This window comes from Protopterus annectens, chromosome 10.part0 (genome assembly GCF_019279795.1).
Source record: "Protopterus annectens isolate FY-2018-M chromosome 10.part0, PAN1.0, whole genome shotgun sequence".
Lineage (NCBI taxonomy): Eukaryota > Metazoa > Chordata > Ceratodontiformes > Protopteridae > Protopterus > Protopterus annectens.
In genome coordinates, this window is record NC_056744.1 from 819222883 (window position 1) to 819246769 (window position 23887).

Genomic DNA, 23887 nt, shown 5'->3' on the forward strand with positions numbered 1-23887 from the left:
GGACTTAATTATACTGAATTATATGCAGTTGTCTAACACATTCTGTAGCAACACATTGCTTCTTGTTAACCATTCACAGCTGCTATACTCACTGTCAATTTGGTAATTCTTCATTTAGTACACTTGAGCTCCATTTTCTTAATGAAGCAATAGTGTTTTTGACAGCAAGTCATACTGTTATAGGTTCATAGGTAGGTACTAGGCTATCTGCCCGAAGGCATTTATAAGCCTAGCCAGAATGTATTGGCTTTCGCTGCCCCCTTAGATTAGTTCCCTGTGCCTCTGTCCAGCAGAGCCACTGAAGTGATCTCCAGGGTAAACTTTCTGTTTCCCATCCACTCGTCAAGGCTTTTCTTGAAGGGTGCTAGCAAGGAGCTCTGCCTAATGTAGATTGGAATCTTGTTCCAAAGCATGGGAAGTCTCTGGGACAGGAATCTATCCCTCCAGCACGTCCTATTTATTGTTGTGGTGAGGTTTAGATCCCTAGAGCATGTGGCTCGAGGGGATAAGGTTTTCTTTAGGTGGAGCATGTCCATCAATTCTGGGTTGGACATGGCCTTGTATGTCAGGCAGAGATCACCTCTGAGTAGGCAGCATGCAACCGAGTACAGCTGGAGTTTCTTCAGTCGAGCTGATAGGGCATCTGTTTGAGGCCAGTGATCCTCTTGGTGAGGTACTTCTGTGGTCTTTCCAGCTGTTGCAGGTGTCTTGTAAGGTACATCCCAAATGGGGCATTGTACTCTATGATGGGTCTGATGAGTGATGAGTAGAGGGGCACAATGACCTCTTTTGATCTGGATGTGAACCCTTTTGTGATTAGGTGGGCTACATAGAAGAATTTTCTAACCACTTTGGCAATGTGATTATCAAAGGAGAGATTACTATCTACTTGGGTCCCCAGATCCCTTATTACGTTTTCTGTATTTAGGGGACTACCACCTACGTGGTAGTTTGCGGGTACTTTGTTTTTTCCAAAGGGGATGACTATGCACTTTATGGCATTTAGCTTGAGGCCATGATTTTGACACCAGGTATCTGTCTCAGTGAGACCCTTTTGGAGGATGTCTCTGTCATCCGGAGAGCCAGTTATAGCCCCTAGTTTGCAGTCATCTGCGAACTTGGTCAGCCATAGTCCTCCTGTGCTTGCCTGTACCTCTGAAAAGTATATGCAGAACAGGAGGGGGCCTAGGACTGAGCCCTGGGTAACGCCACTTGTAACCGGTGTAGAGTTGGACCTAGCTCCCGCAACTCTCACCATGTGGGTTCTGTCCGTGAGCCAGTCGGCAACCCATCTTATTTCATTCATTTTCATAGTAGCTTGTTAAGACTTACTTCTATACAAGGCTGCTATAACACTAATGTGATTGAAGCAATAGGTTGAGCTTGTGTGTAAGAAAACAAACTAATAATACTGTAATACTGATGTAAAAAATAATTGAAGCAAAAGTGATTGTTATTATTTCTTGTTACTTGCAGACAGTGCTTTTTTGTAAGCAAAAAGGTGGTGGTGCCCATATGTTGCATCATTTGGTTCAACCACCCCACCCTGCCCAGTCCCACCCCCAAAATGCTTCTTTTTTTCTGCAAATCCTCTTTCATGAAAAAATAAATAAAATCGTCTCTGTTAATAATGCAACAACTGAAGTCACTTCTCACAGCAAATTATTACGCATGATAGTGGACATTAATCTTAAATTTTACCTGCAATCCTGCATTATCCTTGTGCTGATGGGTCCACCTGTCCCAGACGGTTATTTTGTTTTGAAGAGCTCCTATTATATCTTTTATTCATGGGGTCCCAAATGAAATATCTCAATATTCAATATATCACATAACGGGTTAAAATTTGAAATTGACAAGTCATCAAGTGTATGTGTACTGTGTTGCAAAGATCCCACAGCTGTATTTAGAAACAACTGATATGAGGGCCTGGGCAGATGGTGAAAGACCTGACAACTTTCTGGACAAAAGGTCAAGGCTTGCAGGCAACAGATATCCATAGCAAGGGTCGAGGTGACTGGCAAACAGGTTATGCTCACTGGGGAAATATGAATTACTGCAGAGTCCCATCACTTTACTTAGAAGTCCTTTGCTTGATGACTGGGAGAGTAAGATGAGTGAATTCTTTGACAAAGTGAACCCTCTTAAACTGTCACTGGAAAAGTGGAGTAGAGTTCTCTCTATAATTTCTCAAGGGGAGGTGTGCAAGGTGATAGATGGTGTGCCTTGTGGTAAAGCCTGTAACCTGGATGGGGTAAATGTAGAACTGTATAAAAGCCTTGTATCAAATTTTCCATGGGTTGTTGAATATTTTTAGATCTTTCCAGACTTGTAGGATGATTGACCTTCTCTTGTACAGCTACCATAATAATGGTTATCCCTAAACCCAGGAAAGATTCCTCAGTGGTCACTGGTTGCAAACCATTGCCTGGTTTCTGTTATTAATGTGGAACTTTATGCATATGTTGAAGTCCTAGCACAGCAGATTAAATTTCTTCTGTCAAAATTTATCTTTCCCATACAGCCTAGATTTGTCCCTATTAATACCTGTATCTATTCACCTCTCTACTAAATTACTAATAACAAAATCTTATCTCCTTCCCTATCTTTACCATTTCAGAATGAAGTTACATTATAAGTTTATGGATTCTGTTACTTTCCTGTCATGCTGTAATACCTATTTTGTAGTCTGTACTTTATTTTAATTTCCTGGGCTAAATCTGTAAAATGGCCCAAAGAGACCAGCGTTCTACCCCAGTTAACAAACTGAAATCAATAAATAAATAAAATACAATACAATACGGGTAAATATCTAAATGTATAATGTCATTTCCATTAGTGATACATACATACATACATAAATACCACAAAACATTAAACATTCCAGAAGAGAACTGAGGACAGTCATCAACAGCCCCCCCAAAACACACAGACCACAGGAATCTGGTTGACCCTGCCAGTGTATTAAAAAAAAAAACAACAGTCCCCAAAACACATTGCCTCCCTAGTATCTGGTTAACCCTAAAAGGTTATAACCATGCAACCTATAAAAAGTAGAATTGATATGCTTGATATAAACTGCATTTTTAATAAGTTTTGCAAGCCTTAATTTATCCATTTTTCCCTTGCAGACCAATGTCTAGTTAGGAACACTTCTGGAGCATTGACATTGAACCAGATTACTTGAAATGTTGAGGACAGCCAACTGTCTTACCTTCAGCTGTTACCTGGAATGCAAAAGCTATAACAAGGAATGATATATTATTAAGTCTGGGACAATGTTATGTTCATTTTAAGGCCCACATATACATATGCAAGATTAGAGCTTATACTTTTGCTGCCCATCTCAGTCACATTACAAGAAGAAGCTGTGACACAGACAATCAGGAAATATGTAAGTTACTACATTATATGGAGGACACAGTGCATACTTACAAATATTTCAAGCATGGGCATTAATGCCCTTCTAGCCTGCCAATATACTAAAACAGTTGTTTCCTTAATAACTGTTCTTAAAAATATCTTCAGTAATGCTTGCTTTAATGCAAATTGGTGGTCTATTCTGTGTATCAGCTACTATCTCAGACAACCAATTAGTACAGTTTTGATAACCCCAAACATTCCCAGTGGTGGTTGCCTCTAAATGCCCTAAATACCCGAATAAGGTCATCTTAAATCTCTATATGAGACACTGTACAAGTTCAAATATTTTAGTCTTTCATAAGTGAGAGTGTGAGAATCAAAACAGTTGGAAGCTGTAATCTAAACAATGTCTTAGGGTTACCCTGTCAGCGCTGCAGGCTACCACTTTAATCAGCTCTATGAGATTTCCACTAGCATCTGTTTAGCTGTTTATTACTCTGGTTCCTCGTGGAAATGGCTTTTCTGACAGACTATTTTTATTAGAGAATAAACGCTTTCACAAAAATCATGTTGAGCCCAGCTCAGAAGTACAAACAGTTGTACATGCTTCAGAGTTCATTTACTTAAAATGTATTGTTATTTCTGTTCCATGAACCATCCTGCAGACTAAAACCCAGAAAGCCTCATCTGACTCCCCTCATCCATACAGCTGTGCATTACACATGGATGGATCAAGGGACTCTACACTGTAAAACAGTGCTCTGTCCTGATAAGAAGGGGTACAGAGTGCCATACACCTACAAAGCAGAGGTGTCGTGAATGTCATCTCTGCTTATGTTAGTTGGAAAGTTGCATGCGGTGTTGTCAACATGCACCGAAAAGCATCCTACTCAGCATGAATGGCACTTTCAGGTTCTGTCTTCCCCTTGCTCATCAGTATTGATACTACCACCTGCTCAGTGACAGTGACAAACTTGCTCTTTTTTAATTTCTTCAAGTCTTTTGGGTTTCTAATACCATGATGGGAATGGACCCCATTCCTAAGTCAAAGTACGATTAAAGTTCATGAAATTAGTATTGTTTCACTCTTTGATGTCAGCCAAAAGTGCTCTTTGCAGCACCCGCAATGTACCCAATAATGACTCCTTCCGCAATTCGTACGGTGTTACATGAATTGGTAACATATCTAAATTATTTATTTTATTTTACATTTGTTGACCGGGCTAGTCTTCCTGGATACATGTCCAAATGAAATTAACACAATAACAAATAATGGAACATTAAACAAAAAAAAAAAAAAAATCTATTTAACAAATTACAGGTTATCACAGTAAAATAAAAATGTAGCAGTGAAGAATAATCCATACATATTACAGGTTACTTCACAGTAAATAGCACTGCAGCAGACAGGCATAATAACATAGCATGTTAGCACAATCAAGATATTCTAGAGGTATATAGTATAATGGTTAATAAGGAAGGGGTAGGAGGAGCAAAGTATTAAGAGACACATAAACTAGTCAGGCTTAGTACATACATACAAACCAGTGAGTCAGTGAGTCCTGATTCAATTTTTTTGAAGCAGGATAGTGAGGGAAGTGAGGAGGAGGAGGGGAGGGGGTGAGGGGGAGGTGATTTTCCAACAATAAAAAAAGGAGTTTCCAGCCTTGTTGTTTAGTTAGTTTAGTGTACTAGTGAGTGGTCTCTAGAAGTAAGGATCAGATTTTAGGTAAGGATGGGAGGTTTGATGAGTGAAATAGGAGAGTGTTTGGGGAGTTTGAAAAGTTTGTGGTTTGTATATTGTGTGATGGGAGAATCAGATTTTGCAGCTCCAGGCCATCCCAGCTGCTTTAAATTAATGCAATGATGGCAAAAATGGGTTCTGCTAATGATTTACTGGTAATGTATTGCTCAATTCAATTTGTTAGAATATCAAAAAGGAAGAGATTTTAGTTGAGTTTTTTTATTGTTTATACTTTATTGTATATGCTAATACATTATAAAAAGGGGAGTTTGATTTTTTTAGAAGGGGAGAGGGCTTGAGTAGGATTCTTCTTGAGGCTGAGGGAGGAAATAGGAGGAGTTGAGGGAGGGCCTTGGGTAGGGTGGGTTCACCATCCTAGAGAGAGTAGAGCAGACCTACTTTACTGGTTTTCCCTTTGAGAGAGGGTAGGATTGTTATGCAATGAGGAGGACCTGGCCATATTTTTTGGAGGTTCTTTAGCTTCCTGCTGACTAGCACCTGACTGGAGGATGAAGAGTAGAACTTTGGAGAGACACTCAGAATAACACTAATCAAACCCAGAGACAATTATTGCAGTATCATGCATACATCCAAAAACCTAAAGCATATTAAAATTAGCAGTCATTCACAGGGACATTAGATCTGGTTTGCAGTAATACATATTACATTTTTTTTTTGGTAGCAGCAATAAAGATCTGATGCAGCAGTTATGTGCCCCTTTTTTAGCAGATAGATAGATATTAAAAACACTCTAAATATGATTGTAAATCCTTTTTTATAAGACCAGTTGCTCCTACTACTATTGGAGTTGTCTGGGTATCTTTCTTCCACATGGCTCTCGTTTCTGCCTGCAGATCAATGTATTTTATGACTTTGTGTCTCTCTGTACGCAAGACACTGTAGTCACTAGGTGTGGTGATTTCAATAATCAATGCTACTTCTGTCTTCTTTTCTTGGACCACTATATCCGGTTTTCTAGCATCGATCTTTTGAACTGTTGGTACTGAGTGATCCCATGTGACATAAACTTCATCATTTTCAATGATTCTTTGTTGCTCATGTTTCCAATGTTTTTCAGCCACTCATCCTTAAGTGAATGAATGAATGCCTAGCATGCAACACAATGGCCCTTAAACACACATAGTAATAGTACCTGGTTGACCCTGCCAAGAAAAAAATAAACAAAGTACCTGGGTGGCCCTGTCAATCAACATTCCCCAAAAAACACACATACCACAGAAATCATCTGGTTCTGTTGAGCCTGCCAGTGTATTAAAAAAAGAAACTCAACAGTCCACCAAACACATTGCCTCCCTAGTATCTGGTTAAACCCTGCCAGGTTATACATAATAACATATTAAAAAAAAAGTCAACTCCACGGCCCTTAAAAGTTTCACACATAGAGTAGGTTGATCCTGCCAGGCGAAAAATAAAGTATCTGGTTGGCCCTGCCTATCAACAGCCCCAAAAAACACACAGACAGACTACAGGAATCATCTGGACAGTGGTTCCGTTGATGGTTCATTGACCCAGCCCTGTTGCCATTCAGTGTATTAAAAAAGAAAATCAACAGTCCTCCAAACAAATTGCCTCTTTTGTATCTGGTTACTCTGCCAGCTTATAACATATAAAAAAAAAAAAGTCAACGCCATGGCCCTTAAGTTTCACAGAGTAGTATGCCAGGAAAAAAATAAGCACAACAGCCCAAAAAACACACAACTAAAGTGTGGGAAGAGAACATGAGTAACTGGGCTAATCAGCAGCCCACGTCACGATTATGTGACAGACTGCTGACTACACAGTCCCGTCAACCGCCACAGCCCACAATCCTATGACACACACGTTATAATGTGACATGAGGGTGAAAAGATGGACATTTTTGCCTTTTTAGGCAATGCCTGCTGGACGTACCCTACACACACACACACACACACACACACACACACACACACACACACACACACACACACACACACACACACACACACACACACACACCCAGAGTCTCTCCTTACCTGGACGTTTGTCGGGGGCAGCAAACTCTCCTGATAAGGCAAGTATGATGGTATCACACACTTAACTTTTGCACGTGTTCATCAGGCAGGTTCAATGGTGAATGGAAGTTTAAATTCCGCGTGTAAGTGGACTCGCTCTATCCAGTACACCATACCAGCGCATACCATCTCAAAAAAAGCCCTGCTTGCAGACATTACAGTAATGGCCAGATGGGGGAATCTTCAACATCTAGTTACTAAATAAACATATGCCTTGAAGTTTAGATGACAACCAGTTTCTGATGGCAACTATCATCAAATCTTTCAGTTCTAAGTACCAAATTCAGGATAACAACTGGCTACTCTGGTGGCACAGATGTATAAAGCTCTGACTACTGCCCAAACAACCTGGGTTTGATTAGTGGCACAGGCGGCTGACGTAACAGCAGGGAAGGAATGTGAGTGCTCACTGACATGCTTCCTAAGAGACTGTGCAGTCCAAAAGAGGGCAGTTGCCCTCAGATACAATCAGTAAGCATGGGGAATAAGCAAAAAATAGTCCTCACACATAACAGCTGAGCCCCTAGGACAATACCAGAGTTAAATCCGGGGGGTTATGAAGATAGCCGATAGACCTGGCATGGATGTGGGTAACTGAGGGCTGGGCCAGAATACATGAGTCCAAGGGGACCCAAAAAAAATCAGAATAAGAACCATGATGTAAAATTTCATCATCTTGTTCCCTAGAAATAACATTTTACAAGGCTGTAGAAAATAAAACAAAAATTACATTATATGCATTCCAAAAGAAATTACATTATGGGCATTATATTCATGACAGCAGGACTCTGAGCACACAATACATGCAGCTTTATTTTTAATGCACAGATAAGCATTAGCAATGCATCTTCCATGCTGAATATGTATGGAAAACATTCTTACCTTCAATTCTTTCACAAAGTTTGTGCAAGGAGTGCATAGGACAAGCCTCACATAATTTAATCTGAGTCTTAGCACTCTGGAGAGCAGCAGCTGTACTAAAAGCTTGTTTAAGGGTCAGCATCACTTCATCAACCTGTTACAATGAAAAATGAAAACTAATATGCACCTGCAAGCTCCATTTAAGAGTATTACAGCAAAGTTATCTGAAATGCAATACCAGTTGTTAACTGTACTCTAAAGCATTTGGTTTATCTATATTTGTTAACATACTTCTAAAGCTTAATCAGTGGGATCTTTGAGCAACACAGCTAGTTATCAATCGCAAACATAGCTGTTACATTTACAAACTAAGAAAACTAGTTCTCTGAACCTCATTTTAGATGTCATTTCAAAACTTAAAGCAGCATTGCTTTCATTCAGAAATGGATGGCAGGGTAATTCTGCTAAGACCTGTTCTACTAAAAATACAATAAGTTAGGCACAAGACAGTTATACTTAAATAATAAATAAATAAACAATAAAATTGCCTTCGAAAATGAGGAAAAAACTAACAAAAAATAATCTTCAACCAAAAACAGAAAACCGTGAATTATAAAAACGATAACTTCTTCATTGCTTATGAATGTAAAGGGGAGTGTAAACTACAAACACTAGTATTTACATGTCATACTGCAGTGGCTGAAAATCTTCCACTTAAACTGCTCAAGTTATCAGATGCATCTCTCCAGTCTGCCCTTGCAGTTTGATGCTATACCATGGCTAATGAACAAACTAATTAGGTAAAATAACATTATCTGCAATGAGTGCGGTGCTTAATTTCAAACAAGAAGAATGGCAGCCCTAGTACAAAAAGGTAGAAAATAAATAAATAAAAATCACTACTGCTTAGCAAGGAAAGGGATTAATAAATGGCTTCAAGGTCTTTCTAGGTGGCAGCTTTATAGATAACATAAATTAAACACACACACACACAATGCTGCATTGTATCATCTTTCTTCAACTTTATTTAAACTTGCTAACTGTCTGACCATCTCATGGGTCTCAAAACTGCAGCATCCCTTTCTTACATACTAAAATAATTAGAGATGCATAAATAACTAAACGCATAGCTTTAAATTCTCCCCACTGCAGTACTCTAATCAAAATGACCACTGTCACAGAAAAAAGTTTCTAAATGTGGATATTGGCAGAGGAAGCATGCCATTTAAACTGTCTTTTGTCTTCTCATTCACTTGCGATATTAATATCTGAGGATGGAACCTAGTAAAAACAGACTAAATGCTATCAATGCAGTCTGAGGTAAGCAGTTGCACTCTTACTAATACCTTGTAACTGTATGCCACACAAAATGCCAGTTAACTTTGTGCTAGATTTTAGTCAAAGAGAGGAAGCTTTTCCTACAGCCCACAATTATGTACAGTAAACATTATAAAACTTCCTAGTCACCAGTAAATATGTAAATGTGCACCACTTGTCTACCCAGCACCAAAATGGGTACAATATTCTTCACCTCTGTGCTTGTGTATATGCCAACTGCATTCCATATTAAATACATAGGGAGCACAACCATATTCATAAAATGCTAGATAATAATGAACTTCAGTATCAACAATCCAACTACAGCCCAGCTCTATGATATGGGGGAAGAAACCCAACTACCACTGGAGACTGATAAGTAGCCTTGGTGCTGGAGGGATGTGGGTGCGGAGGATAAGCCAATGTCAGCCTGCCCATCTTGGCAGTTGAAGGTAATCCAACTCAATGCAGTGGGTGTATTAATTACAAAGGATATGCAATGTATGACTCAAAACTTCTGTGTGGCTATTCTAGGCCACATTCTCGTGTCAGCATTCATGGTGTGTGTGTGTGTGTGTGTGTGTGTGTGTGTGTGTGTGTGTGTGTGTGTGTGTGTGTGTGTGTGTGTGTGAATTTAAAAGCTGACAAGAAAAGGCACTGGAGGCACTCACATCTGCAACTGTACATGTCACATGCCAAGGGGGAAAGGTCACACTTAAAATTAGTAAACTCCTGAGGGTTGTGTAGATGCCAGATTCCTTTGAAAAGCTCCCATCCCCAGGGGAAAAAAAAAGAGCTGACTGACTGTGGAAGGGCTGATGGCTGACAAACAGAAGAGATCACAAAGATACTTAAAACACAGGACTCACTACAGTAGTTCTCCAGGAACAAGAATTGTTGTTGTTTGTCTTTCGACTTTTTCCCGGTAAGAGGTTGCCACAGCGGAACTCCGGTCCGCTAATGATTGGCAGTAGATTTTTACGAAAGACCGAGATGGCAGCTCGACACCCAACCTTCAACAAAGGCACGCCCATTTACGCACACATGTCTTTCGAACGCTACCCAGCCACGGAGAGGACATGCAGACTCCACACAGAAGGCACTCCCAAGCCACACCAAGAATCGAACGGGAGAACCTCTTGCTGTGAGGTAACACCGCTACCGCCATACCACCGCGGCATTCTCCAGGAACAAGAATAGCAAGTAAAAAACCAAGTATGCAACATTTAGATTACTTCTGCAAGAACTCATGCTACTGCCAATAAATTACTTTCAGTATGAACATTTTCATGCTATAATGAGTCATATATCTGCTAGAAAATTAAGGCTGTTGTGTTTTATCTCTCTCTCTCTCTCTTTATATATATATATATATATATATATATATATATATATATATATATACATACATATATAGAATATACAGATATATCACACACACACAAAATTATATCATGAAATATCCAAAACTCAAATTATTAAACTTCATAATATCTACAAAAAACACACAAGACAAAAAAAAAAACCTCATAATATCAAATCACATAATATCTAATAAAATTCTTCCAGCTAGTTATACCTTTTATCAAACACCCCCTCCCCCAAACTACAAAACCCAGATCAAGTGTCATCTTAGTAGTGGTACTGTTAGGGAAAGGGTTTTTAGTAATGTAATGTAATGTGTGGGGTTAGGGGGGCAGACAGGGCAGGTTTAGGGTTAGCACACCCTTCCTCGTATGTTAACGCTAATTCTGCCACTACACATTATGTAACCCCAATCCCACACTACCTTACTCCTGTGTGCTAACTTTAAGCTAACCCCAAATATTATGTTACAAGCACTCTTTCCCTAACAGTACCACTGTACAAGACAAAAGGACAAATAACACACAACATCAAACATGTAAAACAGTAAATCTATTCCTTAACCCTAACCCAGAAAAACTCGCACCTACAAACCAGTTATTATAACCTTTTTAGTCAGGCATTCATTTTCCCGCACACTCCTATGTACAGTTACTATAAAAAATGAGTATTCACTCATTTAAGCATGCACTCAAATGTTCTTTTGATATTTTGAGCTGTAACCATATGAGTGAAGGTCAATTATCTGAATGGTATTTTTGTTAAAATTATTTTGGACAATTCATGTTTTGTCCAGTATTGGGCGACTAAGTGTAAGGGCTTTTCTTGGGAGATCGATAGACAGTGGGGTTGAAGGAAGTTTTTCCTTTTCCTCACTGTGGTGCAATCTCAGAGTTTTTCAACATGAAGTGATGCAAGTTTGGCTGGGTGCAGCCCACCCTCAACAGCAAAACCAAAAAAAAAAAAAACTTTTTTCTTTTTTTCTAACTTTTTTGGTATTTTGTGCATTGGATGCTTGTTTTATGACTGTCTGTGGTTCAGAGAAGTTTGGTTCAGTAATTGTTGATCCACTTACTATACACACATACATACACATACACACACACATACATATATACATATATATTTGTGTATTTTATTTACATGCATACACACATTATATAAATATATATATATATATATATATATATATATATATATATACACACACACACACACACACACCTCCATACATACATACACAGATAAGCACACAACATACACACGTGCAAATTGGTTCCTGTTGAAATTGCATGGACTGAAACTGTAATCCCCGAAACAGTGAGACAAAGTAAGTCAGAATTTGCAGTACCTTCAAAGGAATCACTCTTCTCTGAGGTATAAGCAGTTTCAGAGGTAATATATAAGCAACGGGAGTGGTCAGAAATTCTTTAACAGCATTACAAAGACTTTTGAAATTCAGTTTGTCTTTGGAATTCGCACTTTACCTTTTGTAGTTAAGGGACCGAGAATTATATATCTTGTAGCTGGATAGGAAGAGTACAGTTTTCTAAGATCTTACCATAACACTAGATGTCCTACTTCTCACTGTTGCAGTATTCTTTACAGATGCATAATCCTGCTCAGAATAACCGAACATACGGCCAAGTATACCATAGCCTTAACTCCTTCCAGGTGCCATATGTGAAACATACGTTCTACTTCTAAAGCATAAGGTACATACGTGATGTATGAGCATTTATTCCTCAGAACTGAAATGCCCCAGAAAAACTAGAGCAATCCAAGAGGGGAAGCAATGATGTGCATGCAGAATGGGAAGAAAAATATGCACTCCTAGGCAGAGAGAAAGCCACTGAGAAAAACTGTGCAAGAGGGAGGGATAGACTACTACAACAGTAAGAAGTAGGAGATCTACTGTTATGGTAAGATCTTACAGAACTGTACTATGTCCTTCCTTTTCACTGTTGCAGTATTCTTTACAAATAGGAGAGTACAAAAGCTGCTGGAGAGGATAGGAGGAGGTAGTCACAAAGGAGCCTGCCAACAACCCATGTAGGATGGCGTTGCCAAACCAGCTCTAGCCCTAGAAATCACTACCACTTATGTTTAGTAAAGGTATGTACATAAGACCAAGATGAAGCTTCCAAATTGATCTGGTACACAGAAACCATGAAAAAAGTACAACAAGAGGTCACAACCCTGATAAAATGATCATGAACAGAAGAAGAAGAAGACAGCTGCTTACCGTGAAAAAAAATAAGAAAAGAAAATAGCGTTAGAAAACCAGGAGGAGACTGCTTAGAAACAGCCAAACCTAATTTCCTGGAATAAAAAGAAACAAAAAGTTGTTCAGATTCCCTTATATCCTTAGCCTTGTCTAGGTAATATCTGATCTGTCTGTGTAGATCCAAAGTATAAAAGTCTCTCTCTCTATCATTTTGTGCAGAAAGGAAAAAGAAGGAAGATGAAGTTTTATTCAAAGACAAATCATTAACTTACTTAGGCATAAAAGCACTGGTAGGAAGAGAAACTCTCTCTCTCTGAAAAAACAAAAAAGGTGGAACTACCATGAGTGCCTGAAGTTCAGAAACCCTCTTGGCAGAAGTAAGGGCTACTGACAACACAGTTTTCCAAGTACAATGCTGCAAAGAAGCTGAAGGATCAAAAGGGGTCTGAGTCAGTTTTTCAAGAACAAAATGAAGGTCTCAAGGAGGAGGAATAGGCTTTATTGGGCCTAATATAAGGATGCCTTTTAAAAATTGTTTGACTTCTAATCTAGAAGGATATGACAACAGAAGGTATTGCCAGCAAGGCCAGAAGTAAGGCAGTGGATGTGTAACATATGCCAGCACAGCTAACTGGAATTTAGTAAAGAATTATATGCTAATTGAATATCAAACTGATTTGTACTTGTGTTGAGAATGTATTTGTAGAGCTGCTTGTGTTACAAATGTATCAATAGTGTACACTGCTGGGCAGCAAAGAGATGTACATGCTTTATTGTAAATGTTTAAATGTATATATTGTAACAGAGGATAATGGAAGAGAAGAGGTTAATCTCAATCCACCTGACTTTGAGAAATAGTAAGAAAATTAAATTACTGGGCCTAGGCCATAAATATGTTATCTCACAGTTCTGAATGCATCCAGAGACAAAATTCTGTACCTGGATGCTTTCTGCATTGTCACTGAAGTGAACTAATTGCTGCTCTGAAAGGGTGGAGGTTTAAAATTGTTTTATGACTTACACGAGCTGCAGCAGATCTTAGCAATACTCTCCGAGTGTATATTATTGAAACCCATGTGATAAATCCTGACAGCTTCTAGCAATGGAGGGTTGCATGGGAACCAGAAGTCAGGTGACCAGATGTATGTGAAGTAATTCTGTACAGAAACAATATTTTAATATTATAGCAGACTGAAGTCTCAGGGGCAATCTGTTTCTTGGAATCTGATATAGAATGATCCCTCACCCACTTTACCTTGCCTTGCTCTAGTAAGTGACTAGGCTGAGTAATTCTTTAAATCAGTTAGGGAAATATAGTGAGAATAGTTAAGTCTTGTTTTTCTGTAACTGTGTGAAACTTTCCAGATGTGTTATTTTTAATATTTCCTGTGACTGAAATTCTGGTGTTTACTGTACATAGATATTTAGTATTTTCATGTTTTTTTTTTATTATTAAATATATTTAAACTTCTCATTGTGGCTGGACCTTTAGAGAAATATTTTAAACTTTCGGAGTACTTACATGTATTTGATGACAGCTATGGCCACTCCTGAAGCCTGGTCAACATTACCATTTGTATTAATATTAATTTCACTCAGTATAATTGGATACCCTTTTAAGAGCCTTATAGTAACTGACTGGTGGCAGTGAATCTACCTCATAGTCTGAGCAAAGTTGATACAGCAAGTAATCTGTGCCAGCCTTTCCCAGGTGTGTGTGCGTGTGTGTGCGTGTGTGTGTGTGTGTGTGTGTGTGTGTGTGTGAAAATGAAATCTCAAACAGTATGTGTGTGTGTGTCAGCTACTTGAAGCAGGGACACAAAGCACTGGCTGAGGGCTTAACTCTGTAGCTGTACCAGTGGGGAGCCTTATTGGGGACCTGGAGAGAGACAGAGAGAGAAAACTAGGCCCCAGGCTGTGTGTGTTCCCTGTGTGTTCTTAAGGGAAATTGTGCTTGATGAACAAAGGTCTGTGTCTGAAAATGTCAAGGGTATCCATTTGTATTCCAAGTGAATGTCCCTCTCCAGTGTCAGTGGTGAGGATTCAGGCTCCTTGATTACTGGGACAGAGTGGGGACATCACAAAGGGGCTGATTCAAATGCAGACAAGCAGAAAAGGTTGACAAATGATTTTTAATAGATGAGTATGCCATGTCAGAATTGAGCAGCTCATACAAATAAAGAACCTTAACAATACTCACAAAAAGAAGGTCCAGGTCATAGTTGCAACACTAAACAGAAAATCTATTCCATTGAACTGCACAGACTTTTCTAGTAGTGAGCTTCTTGGCCTCCTGCAGAACCTCAGAAATTTTGTGGCTGAAATAGAATCAAGACCTTAACATGCAATGGAATCATTTTTAGGGTGAGTAAATGAGGATGAATGAGAGATACATGTCCTGTGTGAGAAGATCCTTCCTGCGAAGTTACTTGTGATGATTACCCAAACCAGATGAAACAGAAGAAAGAACCAGTACCGTCTCTGAAAAAGGGAGTCGCCAACAAAATGTCGGGCCTGTCTCACCTGATCTTGTTAAGGAAAAGGGGATGGCATCCACTTTCCAAGCCAGAGGACTTGACACTCAGAACAGAACTTTAGAAGTTGTCTGTTCAGAGGAAGGGAAAAAATCTACTTGAGGAGTACCCCAGTGATGTACAATATCCAGGAAAACCTTTCAGTAAAATATCCATTTGTGAGGATCTGCCCTAGACCTGTTCAGACTGTCTGCTACTAGACTGTGCTCTGAGAAAATGGATATTGCCTAAAAGAGTCAGTTGATGATTGACTGCAAAATCTCAAACCTGAAGAACTACCTGCAAAGATGGGATGACTTTGTGACCCCCTTGCTTGTTTATGTACCACATAACTGCAGTGTTGTCTATGGAAATTCTCACAGGACCTGGAAACCAAAGGGAGTACAAAGCATGAAGAGCCCGAATTAGAGATCTCATCTCATTTACGATGATATGGTCCACTTGTTGCTGGGAAGATCAAACTCCATGGGCTCTGATGCTGTTGGAAGAAGATCTCCAACCCTGATCAGAAGCATCTATGTACAGGTCCTGACTGTGAAGAGGAACCTGGAAAGGCAGGTTGGGATTCAGAGATATCTGATGAGTCCACCAGAGAAACTCGAGTTTAAGGTAAGTCAAGAAAGGGATGAGAAAATCCATGGGGATGGCAACGTTGAAGCCAAACAGTTTTGAGATACAATTGAAACTTCCTCATGCAGAGTCTGGTGAAAGGAATAATAGTAATGGCGGATGCCATGAACCCCAAAGCTCAAATAAATTCTCTTGCAGAGGAAAAAGAGACTGAAAATAAACTGTTAAGGAAAGGACCTTGGGAGGAGGAAGCAAAGCCATCACTGGCAATGACTGAATCCTGCAATCCAGAAAGTATGGTCTTGAGAAGGTGTAAAAACAGACTTTTTGAGATATAGAATGAATCCCATACTATGAAGAAGCATAGTATATTCTTGATCCTGAAGCAGGAGGTGCTGAGAGGGGGCTTGAATCAGAAGGTTATCTAAATAAGGGGAAAATCTGAAATCCTTAAAGTCTGCATAAGGCTACCATTGGGGTTAGACATTTGGTAAAGACTCTCAGAGATGTAGAAAGACAAAAACGCAAATCAGAGAACTGATAATATAAGGAAGAAACATAAATGAAAACATTTCCTGAAGAGAGGGTGAAGGTAGACATTCTTCATATCCAGAGACACCAGAAAAGCCTAAGGAAGTAACAGGGAAAACAGAGACTGAAGAGACACAATCATGATAGAAGAAACTCTGAAAAATGTGTTGAGAAAATAAACCTTCAGAATGGTCCTCCAAGAACCCTCCTTCCTGGGAACCAGGAACATTCTGGAATACAATCCTTAACATGTTGAGAGGCTGGAATTTGATGAATGGTTCCTTGAACCAAAAATCTTGAAGAACTGAAGAAAAGTGAGGAAGTTGGCAATGGGGAGGTTAGGGAATGATGAAAAGGAGGAAGAGAGTTCCGAACCATGAAATAGTCATTTTGAAGGATGGAAAGCACCCACTAGTCTGTGGTTATGCATTACCAGACTGGAAAAAACAAAGTCAGTCTAAGGGAAACGAGAATACAGCTGAGGGGTAAAAGAGGCTGAATGTCAGATGGAGACAGATTTGTTAAGAAAAGAAGGTTTTGGCCCTTACAGCACTGAGAAGGCTTACCAGGAAACACCCTCTTGGAAGACCTCTTAGTCCTAGGAGGCTGTCACTGCTGCTTCAGATTTGGAGGGGCAATTCCTCTGAAACTTAGGAACTGGAGAAGGGAGGATCTGCTTAAGATCCTGCATGACCCTCCCTTTATCTTGCAAGATTTTGAAAAGCTGAGTTACAGCAGAGTCAAAAAGAATCTAACTGTCTAAGGGAGAATCCAGCAACTTAGCCTTAATGTCTTCAGGAAGGGAGTGTAGTCACAACCAGGAATACCTCCTCATAACTGACCCTGATGCAGTTGTCCTAGAAGAAGCATTATCATCAGTATAACTATGTTTCATAGAGTGAGGAGCTACTTGGGAAGAAAAGTTCAAAAGAAAAATGGCAGAGGACTTTAGCTACTGAATCAGGCAAATCAGATAGGAGACCCCAAGTTGAGAAAGAAGAGCCATTACATTTCTAGTCATAAGGGTGTGATATTTATGGCTCTGAAAGCTGATGTGGCATATGTACATAGTTTTTTACTATACCTGTCCATAGCATGAGTGTCGTTGTCAGAAGGTAAAAATTTATAAGAGGACATCAATTTAGAGGGTTTATCAGTAGCTGAGGAAATCACTGCAGGATCAGAAGAAGGACTTTTATAGAACCTGTCAGGCTTCTATGGAGCAGGTGGCTGGGAGTCAAGAGCATAATAAGCAGAAGAAAAGATGCCCTAGAGAGCATCAAAGACTGGTGGGACTGCGGAAAACCACAGTGAATTAATCTGCTAAAGGTCATAGTACCTCTTTTGAATATCAGAAATCTGAAAGCATTCCATCATGCATACAACAGTGTCCCAAAAGGATAATTATTCAAGAGGGGAATCAGAAGAAAGGGAATCCTCCTCTTCAGACTCCAGAGCAACAAAGAAGTGAATTTGAGAGGAATAAGCCAAGGACTCGCCCCAGAATCTAAGTTCACATACTCCCCTGAGGAATTAGAGTCTTTCAGATGATTAGAAGGCATAGAGTACCAGGAAACAGAGGAAGGAACAAACAACCCCTGCAGGGGCTACAAAGACATAAGGACTTTGAAAAGATCCCAACTAAAAATCCTGCCATTATTTGTGTGAATCGTTAGCTACAAGAGCCACATGCCTGGTCTTCTGTTTCTTATTCAATGGAATATCAGCCCTAAAAAACCTAGGGGACTCAAGCCCTTGCCTGACATTAAAAAGGAACCAGGGACTTCCTCCCTAACAAAAATCTGGGGAATCCCCCTAGGCCCTTCCAAAATGACCTTCTCCTCTTCTACAGAAGACATAGGCATGGCCTCAGCCAGCATTCGGATAGGCAGCCCTGTGTTAGTCTGCTCATAACAGAAGGGGCTGATGGTAGAACCAAATTGTCCTTGGGTTCCTCATCCAACCCAAAGAAGATGTACGGAAGAGGCTGAACAGTAGAGGATTCAGAACATTTTTTTTGATTTTTTTCAAGTAGTGGTTGAACTCATAGGATTTGGAAGCCATAATTCCAAGAGCCAAAATCTTCACTTGCTGTTTTCTAAATAAATAGAAAGGGAGGACACATGGCTGTGTAAGGTCTTTGGTACAAATGCTTGACAAATCTCCCACTGACTATGGTCATGGGCAGCACCTAGACAAAAAATGCACTTGTGTGTGTCCTTATGGGGAATCTGCCCCCAACACTCACATTTTCCCTTCCTGGATGAAATGTAAAAGGTAATACTACCAACTACCAAAGGAAAAAAATGAAAGACGCGACTACAACTAGACACTTATCTTTTGAAGGCTCAGTAGCTGTAGCAATGTGGCAAATGACTTGCAGACAGAATTCAAAAAATAGAATTGAGACTGGTGGCAAAGAAGTGCATATACATTTGACTATTTTTCCTCCTCTGTAACTGCCAGCCATAAAGCCATTGACAAGACTACTATTAACCATTTATTCCCCATTAAAGAACAAAAGCATGGCTGTTGTACAACTGTCATTCAAGCAGACATTGGAGAGGTTTTATGTAACCCCCAAAAGTTCCTAACCCATGCCTTCAAAGTCCCAAGGGCAGGGTTTGCAGTTGAGGAGGTGTGAGGGCTTTATCACCTACTTCCATAAGTGGCACTCCCTCCAATAACCTTGTTCCCCTTGTAAGCAGATGTCACTGTCCACCTCTGGTCTCCAACAGTGATTACAGGAACATAGTTTATCCCAATATACTCATTATTACACTCATTTCCAACTAGATGCTACAGCAGCCACAGGGGTCTATGACACAGCATCAAAAAGGCCTTTCATCGAATGGCTTAATAATCGAAAATGTGTTACCAGAAGTCAATTTTGTGGGGGGCTGCTCCCCCCACACCCCCTGTTCAATATATATATACTAACTCAGAGACTGCACTACAGTGAGGAAAGGGCAAATTTTCCAATCTTCACTGTACTGAGATCTCTCAAAAGCGACTTCTATTAATGCAATTTTCAATTATAAAGCCATTCGATGAAAGGCCTTTTCGATACCATGTTATAGACCCCAGCTTGATAGCTAACTGCACCAAAGTCATCTGGGTCACAGTCAGAGTTTCACCCCTCTATGCACTGAAGCCAGCACCAGCAAATAACCATTATGATGATAAATCATGTTCTAAAGAAAAAAATCATTACTGAACATTTTACAATATATTTATTTAAAATTTGAATTTTACATTAGCACTTGCAATCTAAATTAACATATGATTTACTTTCTCAGCCAATTAACACCACAACAAAGTAGAGGAATAGATGAAACAAATAATCAATATAACCTAAAAATAAATCTACATTAGGGCATATTGGCAACACACCACGTCTAGGTGTAGTTTATGCTGACATTCACGTAGGCCTTACTTACAGATTGGTCACTTCCGCTTTACCCTCATGATCAAAACATATCATGGTAGTACATCCCCGTGTAACAAATCTAAACATGGAATACCACACCATGTGTTACTGAGCCCTTATTAAGTATTCTGATTGGATAACAGTAGCTTCCAGTGAGAGTAAATCCTGTAATTACTCCGATAGGAATGTTCACAGTAATACTAGACCTGACTGTTTTAACACTAGCTCATGCAGCAGAAATAATTGCTTCCCCTTCTCCTGTACATAGTTAACAGTTTCTTACCTTTAAAAATGCCAGGAAAGTGAAGAAAGACATCAGTTTTACCAGCCTTTTGCAAAATTCCCTTTAGGTCAGCATTAGATCATTCTCTTTATTTAATAACTGATGTGAATAGTCTTGAGTAACCTAAATTGGATGTTGTCCAAACATAACAGGTCTTTCTTCTTTGCTTTAGATAACACTAAAACTTTATCATGAAAAATAAGATACTGCACATGAGCTATTTAATTTAGTGTGTGAGTCATATGCCTCAAACTCAATACTCACACTACTCAAATGAATACACAAAACAACAATTACTTAATTAAGAAAAGCAGAGCATAATAGGAATAATACCTAGCAGGGGTGGGAACTATGTTTTTGATTCACATCCTACTGCTCTGAAAGAAGATTTCACCCTCAGGGTCAAACTGGGCTAGTAAGCAGTAAACCTCACCATAATTCCTACTCTCCTGTCAGGTATTACTGCCTGAATGCAGCACTTGCTCATAGAAAGACCACTATAATTATCTGTTTTAAACAATGCAGACTGAAATTAATTCTGGAAGCGTCAGCTCCATGGCATAAAGATGCGCCATGACTACAACCCAGGCAAATAAGATTCAATTAGTGAACTCAATCAATGAGAAATATGCTAGGGGGATAGGGTAAAGGGCTTTTTTGCCAACTAATCTATCGCAGAGAGTTGGAGGGTTTGAGACTTGACAGCTCAGATGGTGTAAGTTCACAGGCAAAGACAAACAGAAATTTGTGGTTGCAATGATGCTAGTCAAGGAAACTGTCAGAGAAATGGAGAGGAAAATGCAAACCAATAAAGCCCTCCTTAGCGGTCAGTCTTGTACTGATTTCATGTTATCATACTTCTGTAGACTTCTTACACCAACGATTTCCATGTTTGGGGTCCTGGTCCAAAAGGTTAAGTTGGACAGGTACTGTGGATGCTAAAACCAAGAACTGAGGAGGGGTTCCAGGACATTGATGACGGTGGGCAGCTGCGGTGAGAACCACAAAATAAATTAATACAGAAATAAAGAAAAATAACAGTTAAAAAAACTACACTCTCTCTCTCTGGAATGTGGGACTCACAGATGGATAACATAACTAATTAAGGAAAAAACATTTTAAAGCCTAAGGAGAACTTAAATGGAATAAACTAAAGCACAAAGGAAGATTAAGCACTATCTTATAGGTTCATAGGTGTGTACTAGGCTAATGGCCCTGGAGCCTTTACAAGCCTAGCCCATAAGATTACCCTGACATCGTGCCACCCGACCTTAGTTCCTAGTGCCTCTGTCGAGTAGAGACACTGGAGTGATCCCCGGGGTGAATTTTCTATTTCCCATCCACTCATCAAGATTTCTCTTGAAGAGGGCTAGTGAGATGCTCTACTTGACATGTTTAGGAAGTCTATTCCATAGCATGGGCAGTCTCTGGGTTATGAATCTGTCCCTCCAGCATGTTCCGTTGATTGCGGTAATAAGGTTGTGGTCTCTGGAGCGTGTGGTGTGGAGGGACTGGGATTTCTTTAAATGTAGCATTTCTAAGAGAGCTGTGTCAGACATGGCTTTGTAAGTCGAGCAGCGATCGCCTCTAAGTAGGCGATATGAGACAGAGAATAGTTGAAGTTTTTTGAGTCTGTCCATATAGCACAGTTGGTTAAGGCCTAGGATCCTCTTTGTGAGGTACTTTTGCAGCCTCTCCAATTGCTGCAGGTGTCTGGTGAGGTACATGCCAAATGCGGCATTGTACTCGATGACTGGCCTAATGAGGGAAGAGTTGAGGGAGACAAGGATTACTTTCTTCCTGGATGCAAAACCCTTAGTAATGAGATGTGCCACATAGATGGACTTTCTGACCACAGTGGCAACATGGTGGTCAAAAGAAAGGCTGCTGTCAAACTGTGTTCCCAGATCTCTTATAAAGCCTTCTATGTTCAGTGGACTACTATCAATGTGGTAATTCAAGGGAACCGGGTTTTTCCCAAGGGGGATGATGACACATTTTTTGGCATTGAGCTTAAGGCCATGGTTCTGACACCAGTCGTCGGTGTCATTAAGGCCTTTCTGTAGGATGTCAACATCCCTTAGGGAGTTAATAATAGCTCCCAACTTGCAATTGTCTGCGAACTTTGTCAGCTAGAGTCCCTTTGTGTTGGCCTGGACTTCAGAGAAGTAGATATCAAACAGGAGAGGACCCAGGACCGAACCCTGTGGGACTCCACTCGTGACTGCTTGGCAGTCTAACTTGGAGTCAGCTACTTTCACACTGTGGGTTGTATCTGTGAGCCAGTTTGCAACCCACCTAGTGATATAGGGGTTGATGCCTAGCTTAGTAAGTTTTTCTATGATTCCTGACTGGGGAATGGTATCAAAGGTCTTGGCCAGATCAAGGTAGGCTGTATGAACCACCTTGCCTTCATTCACAGCTCTGGTGACTGACTCAAAGAAGTCGACCAAGTTGAGCAGGCATGATCCTACCCTTCACAAAACCAAACTGTATGGGATCCAGAGTTAAAGATTCCCTATATCCTTGTTTATTAGGTCCATGATGATACATTCCATAGCTTTGCATATCAGACTTGTCAGGCTAATTGGGTGATAATTCCCGGGGTCTGTAGTCGCTCCTCCTTTGTGGAGAGGGATGACTGTAGAAGTGCGCCATTCAGTAGGGACAAAGTTTGAGGTGAGGCTGTGATTGTACAGGGCACACAGGTGAGGTGCCAGTTCACTCTGTAGTTCATGTAGAACACAACCAAGGATATTGTCAGGTCCCATAGAAGCTATATTTTTGGCCTTGGACAGTGCTGTTTTAACCTGTGCAGCAGTAATACTGGGTGCCTGGCAATCTACTGGTATTGTGAGTGGTCCTTAGGGGGGATGAGAGAGGTAAAGTTAGCACTGAATCCGTCGGCCAGTATATTGGCAATATCTGTTGACTCGGTATATGAGGTACCATTGTGCAGTAGCTCAGAACAAATCTGGGTATTGCCATGGAGATTCCTTACATAACTATAGAAGGCCTTGTGGATATTTTTACTATCTGCTGCAATTCTGTTTTCACAGCTAGCTTTAGAGGATCTGATGAGTGATCTCAACCTTTTGTTGAGGCTAAGGGAGTTTTTCCAGTCTGGGGACTTTGCCTTATTCCACATCAGTTTCCTCCTTCTGTTGTAGAGTTTGTTTATGGCAGGGGACCACCAGATTGGCTTCCTTTCTTTTGAGGAGAGCATCTTGGTTCTATTGGGTATGACAAGATCTATGCATTTGTGTACGTGTTCATACAGTGCATTATTGGTGTATGATTCGGCGGTCATGCAACTATTCTCCATTTGCATGGATGCCGTGAAGTTAGCCACCTCTGTTTTTAGGAGCCCAAAGTTAGCATTGGAGAAGTTTTTCATGGTGGTTACCTTTGTGGGTGGGGGGTGGGAGGGATGTAGATTTCCAAGGTGATTAGTTTGTGGTCTGATCTAACTGGGGAGGAATTGCCTACTGGTGTAGAGCAACATTCGCCCACGTTAGTAATGACCAGGTCAAGGATGTTGCTACCTCTAGTGTGGGTAAGAACGAGCTGGCCCAGAGCATTGGAATTAATGAATTCCAGAAAGCAAT

At 40.1% G+C, this 23887-nt stretch overlaps 1 protein-coding gene across 5 annotated transcripts in view; it reads right to left on the bottom strand.

Moving 5' to 3' along the window:
- The window catches only part of TBC1D4 (TBC1 domain family member 4), a 2350609-nt gene that overhangs the window by 879290 nt on the left and 1447432 nt on the right, over positions 1-23887 (bottom strand). For all 5 annotated transcript variants that reach the window (XM_044085628.1, XM_044085627.1, XM_044085626.1 and 2 more), the window contains exon 5: positions 8044-8176. In XM_044085628.1, coding sequence (XP_043941563.1) covers positions 8044-8176 — 133 coding nt within the window. The remainder of the gene's footprint in view (positions 1-8043; positions 8177-23887) is intronic.